General features: G+C 37.3%; 1 protein-coding gene across 3 annotated transcripts in view; it reads right to left on the bottom strand.

Moving 5' to 3' along the window:
* Positions 1–17,396, bottom strand: part of LOC146001727 (NEDD8-conjugating enzyme UBE2F-like) — a 63,014-nt gene that overhangs the window by 35,477 nt on the left and 10,141 nt on the right. For 2 of the 3 annotated variants that reach the window (XM_083139416.1, XM_083139417.1), the window contains exons 3-5: positions 12,206–12,367; positions 3,620–3,781; positions 3,179–3,291 (exon numbers count right to left, since the gene is read on the bottom strand). In XM_083139416.1, coding sequence (XP_082995542.1) covers positions 3,179–3,291; positions 3,620–3,781; positions 12,206–12,367 — 437 coding nt within the window. Of the gene's footprint in view, positions 1–2,406; positions 3,292–3,619; positions 3,782–12,205; positions 12,368–17,396 lie in introns of those variants that run through there. The other variant, XM_083139418.1, reaches the window with a different exon arrangement.

The following is a 17,396-nucleotide window of genomic DNA, read 5'->3' as shown; positions in this document are numbered from 1 at the left end:
GTCAAAGTGTATTGCCTCCTCTGGTGATTATTTTGAAGGTGATGAAGTCATTTGAAGGTAATTACTTGTTTCTTTCCTTAAAAAAAGTTAGTTTTTTTTATGGGCGAACCTTGTATTTGAGAAATAATGTCACAGAATTTCACTATTTTTTGTACTGTTTCTTATATATTAGCAATAAAAAGGCCAGTGGCCTGCTCCTCCTTACCCAGCAGCCCTAAAAAAATGTCAAATACTGGAAAGGATGGAAAAATATACAACTGACTACCAAAAAACACATGATCGCAACACATCAATTGTCCTCCACATGGGAGTGATATTATTATTCCAAACATCTATGTGATAAATATGGAGAAACTAGGACTTACTTTATCCGCAAAACTGTTTTTTCTTCTTTGTTGTTTTTGTGGTTCAACAAAGAAGAAAAAAACAGTTTCACGGATAAAGTGAGTGCTAGTTTCTCAGTATTTATCTAATACCCCATCTCTCTTCTAATTATGAATCAATGTGATGTTGAACAATTCCATCAAAGCTTTCCTGCCGCAAGGAGATAAAGAAGTGGCAGTTTAACTTTCTACACTATGAGGTTTAATTGTTTGTTCATCCAGGTTCTTCCAGCATTCAGTAGATCAGGACAATCTGCTGAAGCAGCAGCCTTCTACTACACAATGTATTTCCTGTTAACTGGTGAGGTTTTCTAGTTTCTATTCTTTCTCTAAATTATCCAATTTTGTAATTCTTTTTATTTTATGTACAGGTTGCTCTACTAGGTAGAGGCAGCAACATTTACCCATGAATGAATAAAGGAAGATGAATGAAAGTGGCTTAATCATCACTTACAGTCGCCAACCTCCATGTTGGAGTGGTTAGCACAGCATGCAACAACCATAGAGGTCCCAGGTTTGAATCCTAGCCTGGCCTTGGGTGTTCATTGTGAGTGCCCCTACATCAAAATGGCCAAAAGGTGGCAGAAAAGAGAAATTAAAATAAACCCAATCAATCAATCACGTAGGGGGCAGTTTCTCCCAAGAGTTGCAGGAAATGCAAATGGTTTCTGAATGTTTTGCTTGCCATTGACTTGTGGCCTCCCAGATCTCTGGATTGAACACCTTCTAGTGACTTCTTTCTGTGGGGTCACCTTAAAAGAATAGTTAAGAATAGTTTATATCAAATCCAGCCATGCACACTGGAGAAGCAAAACATCCACAAGGAGATAGCCAACATCAATGAGAGAACATTGCTTGCACCTTCGATGATATGGAGCACCACATCTGGCTATGTCTGGAAGTCAGTGGAGGCCATTTCCAGCAAACAACTGTTTTATATGCAAGGATTACATTTTCACAGGTAAAATAGTGGGGCCTCTACCTAGTGAGATGCTGTAGTTATGATGAGTACAAAGCAAAAAATGTGGAGTGCTAGCCAATTTATATAGTGAACCTGAATCAGCCTCCTTAATGTTGAAATACCAGTTAACATTGGCAGAACAGTAAGAGTTATTTTCCTTGTATGTACACATTGCTTGCATTATAGAATTAGTTATCTTGTAGTCTACAGTTATTACAAGCATAAAAACAGATTCTTGTTGTGACATTTCAGGAGAACACATGCTCCCTTCATCAGACATTTATTTCTAGTTTGATTAAAGATACTGTTATAACAATGGTTAAATTTTTTTAACAGAAAAGAATCGGTTATACAATGTTGAGTTGCTGTTTTAAGTCCACTTTATGCACAGTAAGGCTAATCGGGACTGGACCTACGGCTTAAAGTGAGATCCGAACCACTATGTGCCTCCACCATCCAACCACTGCGCCATCAGTGAGGCAGTTATGCAATGGATCTTGTCAATGTTACATTGTTGCAATATAGCAACTTAACCGTGAAATAAGCAGACTGCTTTTATTATTATTATTTTAGATGAAGATTTTTTTTAACTTTTTTAATTATACATCCCAAATATCAACTGGCAATTTAAAATCATCATCTCTATTGCAGAGATTCTTGATGTCTTCCATTACATTACATTTTAAGGATGGTGGCTTACCCCATTTGTGAAAAGAAAACTCCATAGTGGCTCTACGTAGCATTCTCATTATTTAATCTCTTCCAGTGTTCTTCTGCAATGAACGAAGCTTCCCAGACATTCAAATCTACGTTTCCCATCACTCTTTTTAAAACCCTTCTCTTTTTAATCATATGCTTCTCCTACATGATGTGAACTGACACCCAGTCCCCATAAAGATATTTGTATCTTTAATCAAACTAAAAATAAGTGTCTAATTAAGGGAGCGTGTGTTCTCCTGAAACAACACAACAAAAACTGTGTTTTTATGCTTGTAACAACCGTAGCCTGCAAGAGAAATAGTAAGAGTTCAATTGAAAGATATTAAAAAAATACAATTTCAGTCTTAGAAATAATCATATAATTTACACAAGGTACAAATCATTCTCCCTTGCATGAACCCAACAGTTCACGGATAATATCAACCTCCAGAGCATCTCTAGTAATATCACATGACAATTTGCACATTCATATTATGCTTTCCTAAAATTTTCAATGGAAAAATTAAGTTGGCATACAAATAACATTAAAAAAAATTATCAGACACATACATACATGATTATTTATACCTTGATTCACTGCACAAGTATACAAACATGTATTAAGTATCCAAGGAACCATCTTTGGCTGGTTCTTGAAATACAAATTATGTACTAGATGCATAAGATTGGAAGAGATGAGAGAAAAATCTTTTTTTTTTCTATTTCTCACAAACATACAGCCCAAAAAAATTAGTAGTATTGTGTCCATACAATGGATAAATAGAATGTTTGACTTGTACAATAACAGTCAATGTAAATCAGCAAGGAGTTCCAGCTACTTGCTTTGTATAGAACGTAACGAAAATGTATTGTTTCACTACACACCAATGCTGTTCACAGAATAACTATTTGCACCGAAGGAAAATAAAGACATCAAAACACGGGGATTTTGGACAATATCAACACTTTCATTTTCTTTTTTTTAAAAAAAAAGATATTAATTCAGTTTGCATTGCCACGTCACTCCATGCAACGCTGCGTAAATAAATACGTTCAAAAGAAAACTCTCCTTGCTTCGAGTAAGCTCCATATTTTTATCATGGAATAAGTTTGTAATAAGTATATAAATTCTCACCTCTTGGAATAATGGTTCATGTATTCCCTCACTTTGTTTCTGAAGGCTTCCTTGTCTTTAAGGTAGAGTTCGGCAGCTTCGATATTCAAGGGATCGTCGAAATTCAGTAAATCCTGTGGGAACAAAAATCATGAATAAAAAGAAATATGAATGCACATTACATCATACTTAATTTCTTTGGCCTTTTAATGATGCACATGTGCATCTTTCTAAAAGCTATAAGTGATCAAGCAACCAAAATAAAGTTTCTGAGAAGATGGTGACGGTGGTCACCAAATTAATAGATCGTAAAAATTAATTTCGCAGATAAGTACTTCATTTCAATATATTAATTTGCTATAGCATCTTTCCTGAATTATTATTGATACCAGTAAAAACTACATATTGGTACATAACAACAACAAACATGCTCTTCTTGTATATAAGGAAAGAAAAACTTACGGTGAAAAGCGAATTCAAGCCCCAAACGACATCTTTGAGTTTCCTTGTAGGTGCCCATCCCATTCCATCTATGGAATTCTGACGAAGTAGGCTTAGACAAATATCTCCCTCCTCACTGATATTGGGATGCCACAGCTTTGTAAGACATTTTACGGTAGGAGGCTGAAATGTAAGAATGATTGTTGTACATATCTCTCGACTTGTATTGCCTTTTTTAAACTTTTTCGCACAAATTCACACTCACAATACATTGACATGCATAGTCCCGTCAAAAAAATGTATACACTCTTGAACTGATGGTATCTGCGTATTGTTTTTAGAGTTGCATTGAATTATCTGCGGAACATGTAGTATAGCGTTTTTCAACAGATGTCGGTACCCGTATGGCTCTCTTGACTAACACGTGACGTATGATAGTGAATCAAAATGGACACTGCGTGCCTGATGTTTGAGGAATGGAAGCTAATTTTAAAGTGGTGGTTCAAGTTTGAAAATGTTGCTGAAGTTCAACATGCATGGGGGCATGAGTTTGCAACACAACCTTCAACACGCTTGACAATTAAAAGGCTTTGTGATAACTTTGAGACGTATGGTACCATTTGTGATGTGCACAAGGGAAAATCAGGAAGACCTCATACAGCTACAAGTCCTGCTTCTTCGGCTATGGTTTATGGTTTTAGAATAGTTTGCAACGTCGCCTCAGAAGTCTGTTAGACAATGTGCTCGTGAGACAGGGGTTAGCAGTGCAGTTGTACGACACATTCTGAAAGCCGCCAAGTGGAAAGTGTACATACTAAGATTACGTTCAGATTGCCACATGGAGTTCTGCAAATGCTTTCAGCATATGGCAGGTGAGGATGAAGAGTTTGTGACAAAGATTGTGTGGTCTGACGAGGCCCAATTCAAACTAAACGTTACAGTGAATTGTCATAATTGTGTTTACTGGGCACCAGAAAATCCTCAAGTTCATGTCGACAAGGCAGTCAATCTCCCAGGGGTGACTGTCTGGTGTGGACTGTCATCTAGGGGTTTAATAGGACCCTTCTTCTTTGAAGGTACAGTTACTGGCACCAGGAATCTGGAAATGCTTCACACATCAATTTTGCCAACTTAACGTGAACTTTATGGAAACAGTGAGTTCTTCTACCAACAAGACGGGGCACCCCTACAGTACCACCAAGGTGTGTGGGCTTTCCTAGACAAGAATCTGCCGGGACACTGGATAGGACGAAGAGGTGCATTTGAGTTCCCACCACGTTCACCAGATTTAACACCGCTGGACTTCTACCTTTGGGGGACCTTGAATGATGTTGTGTATCGCAGGAAACCACCTATGCTGGAGTAAAGGTAAAAAAAAGGTAAAGTGCTCCCCTGTGCATAGCACCACGCCATGAAGGTGTATAGGGGGTGTGGGGGTAACGCCCCACACTTTCTTGATCCGGTTGTGAGTGGGGGTGATGTGATCAGCATCACGCCCCTGACCGCCTTTACCCCCCAGGGTTTCCCCCAGGTACCCATGTTATTCGACACTGGGTGGGCGCCGGGGCCGCTTCCAACGTTAGAAAAGTTCCCGGATTTGAACCGGCCGGGGATGGAACCCGGGACCTTTAGCATGGTAGTCAGAAGCGTTACCGACTGAGCCACCGCGGCCAAGGAGGCCCTTCGTAAAGAAATTTCAGCAGCTTGTGCAGAAATCCCCGCGGGCACATTGACCAACGTTGTTAAAGCAACCATTCGCCCTTGTGGTATGTGTCTGGTTGCTAACACCTCAAGTAACTTAACATGAAGGTTCAGGACGATTGTATTAAACCTGTGAACAGGTGCCGAAAGCTTGTATTAAACCTCTGATATGTAATTTAGTTCAGTACTAACACACAATAAAGAATTAGTGTTTGTTAAATTGTGTATACATTTATTTGATGGACTCTGTATTTATATTAATTGAGGCAATGAGTATACGCATGATTTGATGAAAGCTCTGCCTAAGACTTGAACCTAGAGCCTCCAGATGTAAGACTGTGACGTGAACATCCAATGTCTGTGCATACAGGAAAGATGATTTCCCACTTCACCAATCTTGCGGCTCTGGGTACAACTATCACAATGTTCAACAGACTTACATCATGCTGTGCACCCAACTCCAGCATGAAAGACTGTGCACCAAATGATGTTTTATTGCTGTATCTACATTTCAGTCTGTCTTGATGGCCGTAATTGTGCAGTGCATCCACTTTGGCTGAAGCCAAATTCACAATGAAACACAATTTGTGTAATGATGAGGTTATATATTTTATGGATAGTTTACGAGTGTCTGTTAAAATTTGTGTGTGCTTACACAGTGTGCTCATGTTGTATGCATATGTTTCCAAAGTGGATTTCCAGGCCAAAAAAAATGCTGAATGGCAGTGGTGGCTCCTCATGGTTTATCCTGGGTGCTGCAATTCTATAGTGTGCAAAAGAAGGGGTACTGTGCAACCTTACATGGGCTTAAATACATGCAAAATAAAAAATAATGATTTTCAATAAACACTAATAATATTAACTGAATATTCAGTACTTGCCCTATTTATATATATTGGTGGTAATGTTAGTAAACTAGGTTAAAATTCCCCACAAAAGAAAATATTTATCTTTGCTCTACTGCACAAGACAGTAATGCTTAGGGAACGGAACTTTAGGTAAATAAATGTTTTTTCTGCGATAAGATAGACCCCCTCGTGTTTGCCACAATTCTGATCATAGCCTTCCTTATATGTCAACACAGCAAATTTTATATTACATAAAAACATATATTTTCCAGTTTTCCATATGTAAATACATATCTAGCGAATTTTCATTTTAAATACATAAAATTGCTTATTGACTTCAGCTACCTCGAAATCCTGGAAGGAAAAATGTTTATTCTCCGCACCTCTTTCATATCGAGAGTGCTAGGTTTGTTTTGTCTTTGAACATGCTCGCTGGCAGACTTCTGGTGCCTCGCCTATGATCCTATTGGGGGAAAATATTACCCAGATGAGGCAAGCATACAACGTAATGCAGAGCTTCGAGAGTGTTTCTGCTTTTGTCATGTTCTGATTCCACGATTGTGCAGCATTGCGTGTTTTCTCGTGCGATGTGCCAAAAGTTAAGGCAAGTGTTTCATCTCATTTGCAACAGTTCTATAAAGAATATAAGGATGTGTTTTCCACTGATGGCAAAGTGTTATTTTGCCAACCATGTGGTAAATCTATCGCAGCTGACCAACGTTCGCAAATTACGCAGCATTTAGGTAGCAACAAGCATGTTGTTGCTTCTTCACGTTTGAGCAGCAGACAGGCACTTATCGGGCAACAAACTCCATGTACTTGTGGGGAACGATCAAAATTGTCCGTTTTTTTCAATGGACTTGTGCAGAGCTTTTGTGTCCGCAGATATTCCACTGTTCAAATTAAACGACCCTGATCTACGAAACGTTCTCGCAAAATATATGAACTTCGAACCGCCTGACGAATCAACATTGCGAGCAAACCTGACAACATATTTGCTCACAATGTGCACATCAAAATATTTGGGTATGTATTGACGAAACTACAGACCCCACCGGTAGAAAAGTGCTAAATAATGACGAAACTGTCTCAACGAAAAATTATTTGCTAAAATCTGCCCGGACAAAGATTGGACTTGAGGAAAACCAGACTTTTCGCCTCCAGTTCAAGGGGAGAAAAGCGGTGTTGCTACCGGCTGCTACACGCCTCATTTTTGTTGAGTCGAACATGACACCTCTTCCTGTCAACATGCCCCTTCGCTCGCATTTCAGGGAGAGGCAGGGAATCGGAGACCTATTCGCTTGGTGCACTGCGACAACCATTAGGCACCACTGTGCCTGGCCTTGTTGAGGATGCAACCTGTTTCGAAAATGACTCAAACCGACAAATTTGGCAACGTGTCACCACGGCAACTGGACAAAGCCGATTGGTTCTGCGGTTCATGTGACCCTCTTTGGCTTTCGACAGAAAAGATAAAAATAGAATTTCCAAGTCCATTCTCTAGCCGGAACAACTGTAGTGTGTAGAGAGCTAGCTGGGGCTACACATGTAACGATAGCAAGGCTTTTTTAACGGAGCAATGCAGCTATTGTGTCCGGAAGGCATAAAATTTGACAATGTTCATCTCCTCGTGACAGATGCTGCAGGTTACATGAAAAAAGCTGCAGTAGGTCTTGCCGTTAGCTACCCCAAAATGGTGCACGTTACATGTGTGGCTCATGCGTTGCATAAAATATGTGTAAATATAAGAGCTCTTTATCCCACTGTCAATAAACTGGTTTCAAATGGGAAGAAAGTTTTTGTCAAGTCTCTTAGACGAATAGACATTTTTAAACAAAAATGTCCTGATGTTCCCCTTCCCCCTACACCTGTAGTTACGCGATGGGGCACTTGGTTGGATGTAGCTGTATATTATGCCCAGAACTTTGAAAAATTTGTATCTGTTGTAAATGATATTGACAAAGAAGACGCATATAAATTCTGCAAGAACTGTTGAAGGATCCCTCCTTAAAAATCGAATTGGCATACATCTCAACAAACCTGTCTTTTCTCTCTAATTCCATATGAAAGCTTGAATCATCTGCGAACACTTTCGCAGCTTCCGTGGGTGAAGTCCGTAAATAGAAACAAAACTGAAAGAACTCACTGGATCTAACACACAAGTGCTAATGTCTAAATGTACAGAATTTTTTGAAAAAAAAACAAAAAAAAACAATGTTTTCTATCTTTGTGCCAAATTGCACATGTTTTGGAAGGTGAAGTAGACAAAGAGGAAGCTTTGGAAAACTTCAGCGTTAGTGACATTTCGTGCTTCAAATATGCAAGAATTGTTTCTTGTGACGTGGAGCGATCTTTCTCACAATATAAGATGCTATTTAGAGATAATCGTCATAGATTTACAATGGAGAATTTGTGGTGATCCCCTGTGACTTTTCCAAAAAATAGCTCACTAAGAGGTAAGCATTTAGAAATTGATTTCAGGTGTTTAAAATGCATGTAATATTTTGTTTTTGTTACCAAATTTTTTTTTGTCACATATTTTCCTGTTTTTATCACATATATTGACACATAAAAAAATAAATATTTCTCAGTTTTTTAGCACAAAAAGTTCCATTCCCTAGAAATGCTACTCTTGAACGGCGCATAAAATAATTAGCATGTCAACATTTGTTGCAGGCGATCTGCGGACTGTAGCACGGGAATAGGAAAAGCAGCCTTGAACCTCACTGCAATTGCACGCACTGTAGAAATCAAGCTGTTGCTCCAGTGCTGCAACAACCACCTACACATATACTGTAAAAACTCACAAGTTGCCTCCTTCTTTTTAACAGATCATAATGGAATAAGTTCTTTTGTAACAATTATAAGGGCTGTATATATTTAATAGGAAAATGATGAAAATATTACTAACAAAAGGTATGAACTTTCATGGTAAAATAGCCAGTCCTCGTGCAACACTGCAACAATATCAGTAACCACCCCTGCTGAATCACTGTACAGACTGAACAAGAAGCTCATGAGGAAATGCTCGGTCCTCACAAAGGATGCACAACTTACTTAAAAGGTATGGGTTGAGTTTGGATAAACAGCATAATTTTCAGTATCTTCTTTACGTAGGCAGGTGTTATATCAGATGGCGTTACATTAGATGTTTATGTCCCTATTTCTAGCCTGACTGTGGAGCATGCTATATTAAATTTACACAAATCACATATTTGTGTTTTAAAAAATGTAGGAAATTAGTAGGGAAAGGTATATGTTTTTCAAACACAAAATAAATTTTGAAGCTTGGGTTATTCTCAAACAATTGTATTGGTTGCTTTTTTATTTCTTTTCCGCTCCTCAAGCTGAGTGTGGAGGGGGAATTTGACTTCATGAAAATAATACCTCATTGAGAGAACCATACCATTGAGAGTGACTAATTTAGAAGCAATTTTTAATATGTCAGTCATGTGCAAGTGGAGAATAAATTTCCTGAGTCTTTAGCACAGCAAATTCGAATTCATGTTTGGATTGGTGATCAATTTGCATTGTTTACGAAGCTCATGCAACAGTCGACATGGGGAGCATCATTGGCTGACATTTTCATGAACAAGAGTTGTGGAGAAGTAGTAGGAGAAATACAGTTGGTTATGCCAGGAAGAGTTGAGAACCATGTACAATTTCTACATAGACTATCTTCAAGGATAATGGCTACAATTCCAAAATTTGCTGGCTAATTCTGCTTGGTACTGGCAGGTTTTAGCCAGTGTTTTCAATTCCAGGAGAGAAAATCAGAAAGCATAAATGGGTTCTGGACCGCAAGAACCTTTTTATCTATAAAGTAGTTTAATTCGAACCAGGAACCTTTTTTCTGGATCAATTTAAATATGGTCCAAGAACTTTTTTTTGGATGATTTTAAATACAGTCCAGGAACCTTTCTTTCGGATGAATTTAAATAGGGTCCAGGAACATTCTTTTCTGGATGGTTTTAAATACAGTACAGGAACCTTTTTGCCGCATCAATTTAAATACAGTCCAGGAACCTTTCTTTTGGATGAATTTAAATATGGTCCAGGAACCATTTTTTTCGGATGATTTTAAATACATTCCAGGAACTTTTCTTTCGGATGAATTTAAATATGGTCCAGGAACCATTTTTTTCGGATGATTTTAAATACAGTCCAGGAACCTTTCTTTTGGATGAATTTAAATATGGTCCAGGAACCATTTTTTTCGGATGATTTTAAATACATTCCAGGAACCTTTCTTTCGGATGAATTTAAATATGGTCCAAGAACCTTTTTTTTTTTTTGGATGATTTTAAATACAGTCCAGGAACCTTTCTTTCGGATGAATTTAAATAGGGTCCAGGAACATTCTTTTCTGGATGATTTTAAATACAGTACAGGAACCTTTTTGCCGCATCAATTTAAATACAGTTCAGGAACCTTTCTTTTGGATGAATTTAAATATGGTCCAGGAACCATTTTTTTCGGATGATTTTAAATACAGTACAGGAAACTTCCTGCCGCATCAATTTAAATACAGTCCAGGAACCTTTTTTTTGGATCATTTAAAATAGGGTCCAAGTTCTGTATTGAAATGAAACAATACACAACTTGGACTGAATTTAAAATGTGCGAGAAAAAAGGTTTCCGGTCCTGTTATGGAAATCAATAAAATGCATGTGTTCTAGGATCTTTACCTTTTTCACCCGGATCAATTTGAATATGGTCCAGAAACCTCTTTTTCTGGATCAATTTGAATTCGGTCCAGGAACCTTTTCTTCGAATCAATTTAAATCTGGTCCAAGTTCAGTATAAAAATAAAACAATATGCAATTTGGACCGAATTTAAAATGCGAGAAAAAAGGTTCCGGTCCTGTTGCAGAACCCAATAGAATTTATGGTTTCCTGGACCCTGGTTTCAGCCAATAACAGTGCTGCTGGCATGGTATTGTGGCAGCTGTTGCACTCGGGTCAGTGCTACTTGTCAATTCCTTCATCCACATGATGCAGATACTGTACCGAGCATGCAACTCAGTTGTCAGTCTGTATAAATATGGGCACTCTTTCTCAAGTGAACAAGCAGCCAGGCAACGAAACATTGAACTCTTCATTCTTTACTGTTTCCTTCAAATTTGATTGATCCACCCATCGCAACCTATCATGAATCAAAATAAAAGCAAATCATTAGGTATGTGCCAAAGCTGATTAAAGATGTATGGAAATCGGCAGAAACTGACATATCGACATAGTCATCGGCAAAAATCCAATTTTTAAACTGGTACAGATTATACTAGAGTTTTACCTTTTAATAAGGTTTTATATTTTAATTTTGTAAGATTTATTAAAAATTAGGTTATGATTCTTCATCATTTGTAGAGTTTTTTGTAATACAAGTATTGCAAACTCTCATTCAGAGGATCAACCTACCTCAAAATCAGAAATAAAACAGTACATTGTTGAACCAACTATTCCACATGACCAGGATCCACTGTTGTATTGGAAATTCAAAAGCAAGTATCTAAACCTGAAGCAAGTGCTGAGAAAATACTTGGGCATACCTGCTGCATCAGTATTCAGTGTTGCTGGACAGATTTGCAATAAGAGAAGTGCTTCAAAAACTCTTGTTTCTGAAGTTGAATCTGGCAGCATTAAATTTACAACATTAAGAACAGAAATTTATTTTGCATTTCAAAGAACTGCTTGTGTACTAATGTTAAATCTCTTGAGAATCTATGTTCTTCTTAAAGCTTCACATAACCACTTTTCTTTTTTTTTTTTTAGATGCAAATATACATTTCCATCTCTTGAGAATATATATGTATATACATATGATATGCAATAGAAATGTACATAGCAAATGTCATGTTGAAAATAACATCCCATTTCTGTTGAATAATCTTATGTATCGGAATCGGTTAAATATCGGCATCGGTATTGGTTCCAAAAATTATCAGTGAGTACATCGTCATTAGTAAATTTTCAGCTTCGTCACATCCCTACAATCATTATTAGTTACATGCAGCTCAGCATGAATTACTATTACATATGTATCATAATTATTACTTACAGCCATGTTATAGTCTTCTGTAACAATCACATGAAATCTGAATTTCCCACCTTGCCAATATCCTTCGTCTGGGGAAACAATAAGGAAAAATTCATACAACTGATGTGGATCTTCAAACTTCACATTGCAAGTAGTGGGTAAATTTTGTTCCATTTCTTGAACCTAAACAACAAAGGAAAAGCAAACATAATAGATTAGCTGGTGTCAAGCAACCACAGGGTGGCTACAGACAAGCAGAAACGAAATTCCCGGACTTTTCCAGGTTTTCCAGGAAAAAATTTATATTTTTCCCTGACAATTGTAAACTAAATCCATGTTTTTACAAATGGAAATAATAAACTCACATACAGATCCAGGGATGGATTGTGTTAAGTACCAATATTACCTTGAGAGAAACTAACTTCATTTCTCTATGATTTGAAACTGCAAAATAGTGAAGTTGGAAAATTATTACAATTCAGAAGCTAGGGAGAATTTTTACAGGATTTTTTTAATATGCAGCCAGTTTTCAATAAGAAAAAAATTTCTTGTATGTATGCATTGCTTGCATTGTAGAATTATTTTCCTGTAGTTTACGGTTATTACAAGCATAAGAAAACAGTTTTTCTTTGTGACGTTTCAGGAGAACACACAGTATTCGCGTATAACAATGGATAACATATTTTTAAATTTTTTCCTTAGAGAAAAAAAAACTATGTTCTAATAATAAGGATATCAAAAATGAAGAAGAAAGGCTTTTTAATATAGCAAAAGAAAATGGCTTTCACACTAACAGAATAAACCAAATCAAAAGTCGAAAGAAAAATTAAGGAAAAGAGAAATACAGACAAAGATGAAAAATCTGTTGAAAAGAAATTTGTGTGCGTTCCATTCCACAAGGGATTCTCACATAAAATTGCAAAAATTTTTAGAAGATTTAATTTCAAAATGAGAAACTCTTTACCAGATGTGGAAACCACAGGAATATATATTATAAGTCATTCACGTTCAAAGGATTATGTGGGACAAACAACAAGGAAAATGGCAATATGATGGCACGAACACGATTTGGACATTATAAATCTAAACCCAAGAACAGGTTTGTCAACTCATACCATCGAAGAGAAGCATTTGATTAAAAAGAGAAGGGTTTTAAAAAGATTAACGGGAAACACAGAGCGTTGAATGTCTGGGAAGCTTCGTTCATTGCAGAAGAACACTGGAATAAATTCAATAATGAAAATGGTAACATATATCCAGTATGGAGTTTTCTTCTTCACAAATGAATTTAATGTAACAGAAAACATCAAGAGACTTTGTGAAAACAATGATGAATTTGAATTACCTGATGATATTTGGGATTCATAATTTATATATATAAAAAAAACAAAAAAAAAAAACAGACTGCTTCTTTTCACAGTTAAGTTGCTATATTACAACAATAAAACATTGACAACATCCATTATATAACAGATTCTTTTTGTTTAAAAAATTACTAACCATTGTTATAACTGTATCTTTAGTCAAAATGAAAATAAATGTCTGATGAAAGGAGCATGTTGCTTGTAATAACCGTAAACTACAGGAAAATAATTAAAAATTTAAGACAAGAATCTAGTGCAATCGCAGCACAGTCGTGTAAGGTCAGTGCTAGGAGAAAGACGGTACATACGGTAATCAGATTTTTCCATGCTCAGAAGCGGGATATCAGCATAGAGCCACCAGCAATTGCAAGAGGTGTACAAACCAGACGTCATGAGCGACAGTATGGTCTTACGATGGTGCAGACAATTCAATGAAGGACGATCTAATATGCACTACCCCATACAGCTGAGTGCATGTGGGTTCTTTTGAATCACTTCAAGTGAGAGATATTGGACCACTCCTATACACTCCCGACCTTGCACATGCCGACTCATCTATTTATTCAGCTGATGAGCCACGTTCTTCATGCACCAATAAGGTATATTTTGTTTCTGAGCCTAAAAAACACAATAATGTTGAATTTTGAATTATTTTTAGTTGTTTACGGTTATTTTAAAAGAAAAACGTGAAAAATGCAAAATTTGTGTTTTATGCCAAATTTGCATTCTTTCGCCATTTCAGATTGGTGAAAAATGTGTTCAGATATTACTGCACATTCAATAACAGGAGTTAGCAGCAATTAACTTATTTCAGTGTTATCGCGTCAAGGTCGCTACTAATGGGAACTTACCTTGATGCCCCTCGTATAAATCAGTAGAGGAAAAGTGAAAATTTAGCAGAGCTGGCAGAAAAACGTCAGTTACTGAAGAAAGCACGCTTTTAGGATTGATTCATTCAAGTAATTATTATGTAAAAATATTTACCTATTTATTATTATTATTATATTTCAAACATTGAACCTTAACATCATTCAATGGCAGATTAACAATCATCTATCACGAGTTTAAATGGACAGGGCCGAGTGGATGGGGGGAGGGGTGAATTGCAATGCTACTATAGCAGAAAACTGAGGTTAGGAGCATGCGCATGTGAAATTTTGTTAATGTTTCCGAATGCAGATATCTGTTCCACTTTGTTGTGATATTATTCAATAGATATATCCCGATTCGCTGGATTCTTGTCATGCAATAACAGTTCTTGTCAATGTAAACGTGTGTTAACCTGTATTATGTTAGGGGGATGAAAGAAAACCTGCGTACACACTGCTACATTAAATAAGGTAAAGTAAGCCAGAAGAGTAATACAATTCTAGCAGCATATTTTCTGTGGTGCAGCAGTGTATGGTTCCATTTATGAATTTGATTTTTGTTGGATGTTGCATCTGACAAATATTGTAAAATACAAAAATAGTTATTCTGGGACATCCAAGGAACATCAATCAATAAGAGTGCAATGCATGCACCCGGCCGGTTTAAATCCGGAAACTTTTCTAACGTTGTAAGCGGCCCCGGTGCACACCCAGCGTCGAATAACATGGGGTCGAATAACATGGGTACCTGAGGAAACCTGGGGGGTAAAGGCGGTCAGGGGTGTGATGCTGATCACATCACCCCCACTCACGACCGGATCAAGAAAGTGTTGGGCGTTACCCCCACACCCCCTATACGCCTTATTGGCGTTGTGCTAAGCACAGGGGAGCACTTTACCTTTTTATGCATGCGATTATTTTCGGATATTGTATATGACAAATTTATTTATTTAACAGAAGATTCCAAATACAGCATTAGCCATTTTACATTAGAATGTAGGCACTAACAACAGATTGATTGATTTGGTGTTATAGTCCACTTTATGTACAGTAAGGCTAATCGGGACTGGACCTACAGTTTACAGTGGGATCCGAACCACTATGTGCCTCCATCAGGTATTGAACCTGGGACTCCTTGACAAGGCAACAAAGCTACCACTTTTTTCATGTTTTTTTTTTTTTTAAAAGGAAGACCCCTACGTGGCAGGCTTCCCCACAAATTCAATTCATACATATCAATTTCTCTCAATTCTCATTTTTCATCAGGACAGACGAACACAAACATCCAAGTCCTACCCGGGACCTCTGGCATTGCAGCTTGCTATGCTAACCACTCCTCCACAGAGGTCGCCACTGCGTCATCAGGGAGGCCTTGTACTAACAACAGAAAATAACACGAAAAATAATAACATAAAAAAATATGACATGTGATAATGTCACTTGCATATTTTTACACAACAGCCTTCTAAAACATGCCTGATTTTCAAAAATGCATATTTTTTTGTTTGTTAAATTATTGAATTGGCTGGACAATCTGTGGAACAGGGAACAAATGTCGAACTGCTATGTCTGACATGCATAAAAAGTTTGTTCAATGAAATGATGAAACTCGGATGTACAGTCACGAACACTTCTGGGTTGTAAATATCCCATAAAAGTCAATGAAATTGTTACAACCCAGAAGTGTCCATGACCGTAGAAGGCTCTGTTTATGCATGCGATTTTTGTCAGATGTCACAGTCTGAAGACATTCAACAAAAAATAATTCCATAAGAGTGTCATGCACGTGATTTTTGTCATATGCTGTAGTGAAACATTTTGTTGAAGTTTGACATGTCGGACAGCAATATCCGCAACAAAAAAATTGCATGCATCAATGCAGCCTAAATGTTTGTCTGACAAATGCTGTACCACGACATTCAACAAATTTTAGGGTTGCATAACATCCTTATTTGTATCCATGCTCCCTCAGAATGTCGGACAACTATCGGACAGGGGCACAGTGCTGGTGCGCTCCTCCTCCCCTGCCCCATCCCCTCCATCTCTTGACAGCTCTGTCCCCTTACTACTCCCATACACACAAGAAAAAAATGATAATTGAATGTTTTCCATGTAATATTTACAGGCTTATCAATTTTTTTCTACCTCTCTGGGAATTTCTGTCTCCCCTTCCCCACCACCATCACTGGTTTCTGACACCATGGTTGTGTTGTGTATACAAGAGGCCTAAAAGCTGATTCCGAGACTTGACAAGATTTCCTGTTCCCATGTAGCACTTCATGATGACATCTTAGTCAGTCAAGAAAAATTCCCTGACTTTTTTTTACCTCTAAATTCCCTGAATTTTCCCAGTTTTTCAGGTCTGTCACCCCCCTGATCCAGATACACCAATTTCTACTACAAAACAACACAACATTCTCAAATGTTTCTTGCTACATATTTTTATTATTAGTTTTATTTAATGCAAATAACTACATGCAGATACTGTCTATCAAAAAATTACTAAGAACAAAAGTATGTAATGTAAAATGTTGAGTTCTACAAGTGCACTTCAGTGATTTCTTTTTAGGACAGATTTATTATAATTTTATAAAGATAGTAATCTGGCAGTCCACTTCATGAAATTTCATAGTAAGCATATTTTTTTCAGAAGGAAGGAAAAAATACATTAATTTTATTGCTGGATTATTCAGATGACATCTTTAGGTTAATTTGAAAAATATTATTTTGAAGTTGTACCCTTTTCTTACAAAGAAAATTGGTACCCTTTGCTCTCTGTACTACCTTGAGAAAGTGAAATATTTTTGAGAGGTGAATAAAGATTTCCCCAGGGTGAGCCTCAGCTACTGGGCGGGTCGCAGGTGGCGGATAGCGAACGGCCATCAGATATGGTGGTTAGCTGCGAATAAGGAAATACCAAATAAGCAGTCCCGGACCGAGGCGGTAGTGCTGTTGAGGTCTGGGGAGGAAGGATTATGG

Source organism: Lepisma saccharinum, chromosome 17 (assembly GCF_977018435.1).
Source record: "Lepisma saccharinum chromosome 17, izLepSacc3.1, whole genome shotgun sequence".
NCBI lineage: Eukaryota > Metazoa > Arthropoda > Insecta > Zygentoma > Lepismatidae > Lepisma > Lepisma saccharinum.
Note: the sequence above shows the minus strand (reverse complement) of the source record. Positions and strands in the feature narration are given on the sequence as shown.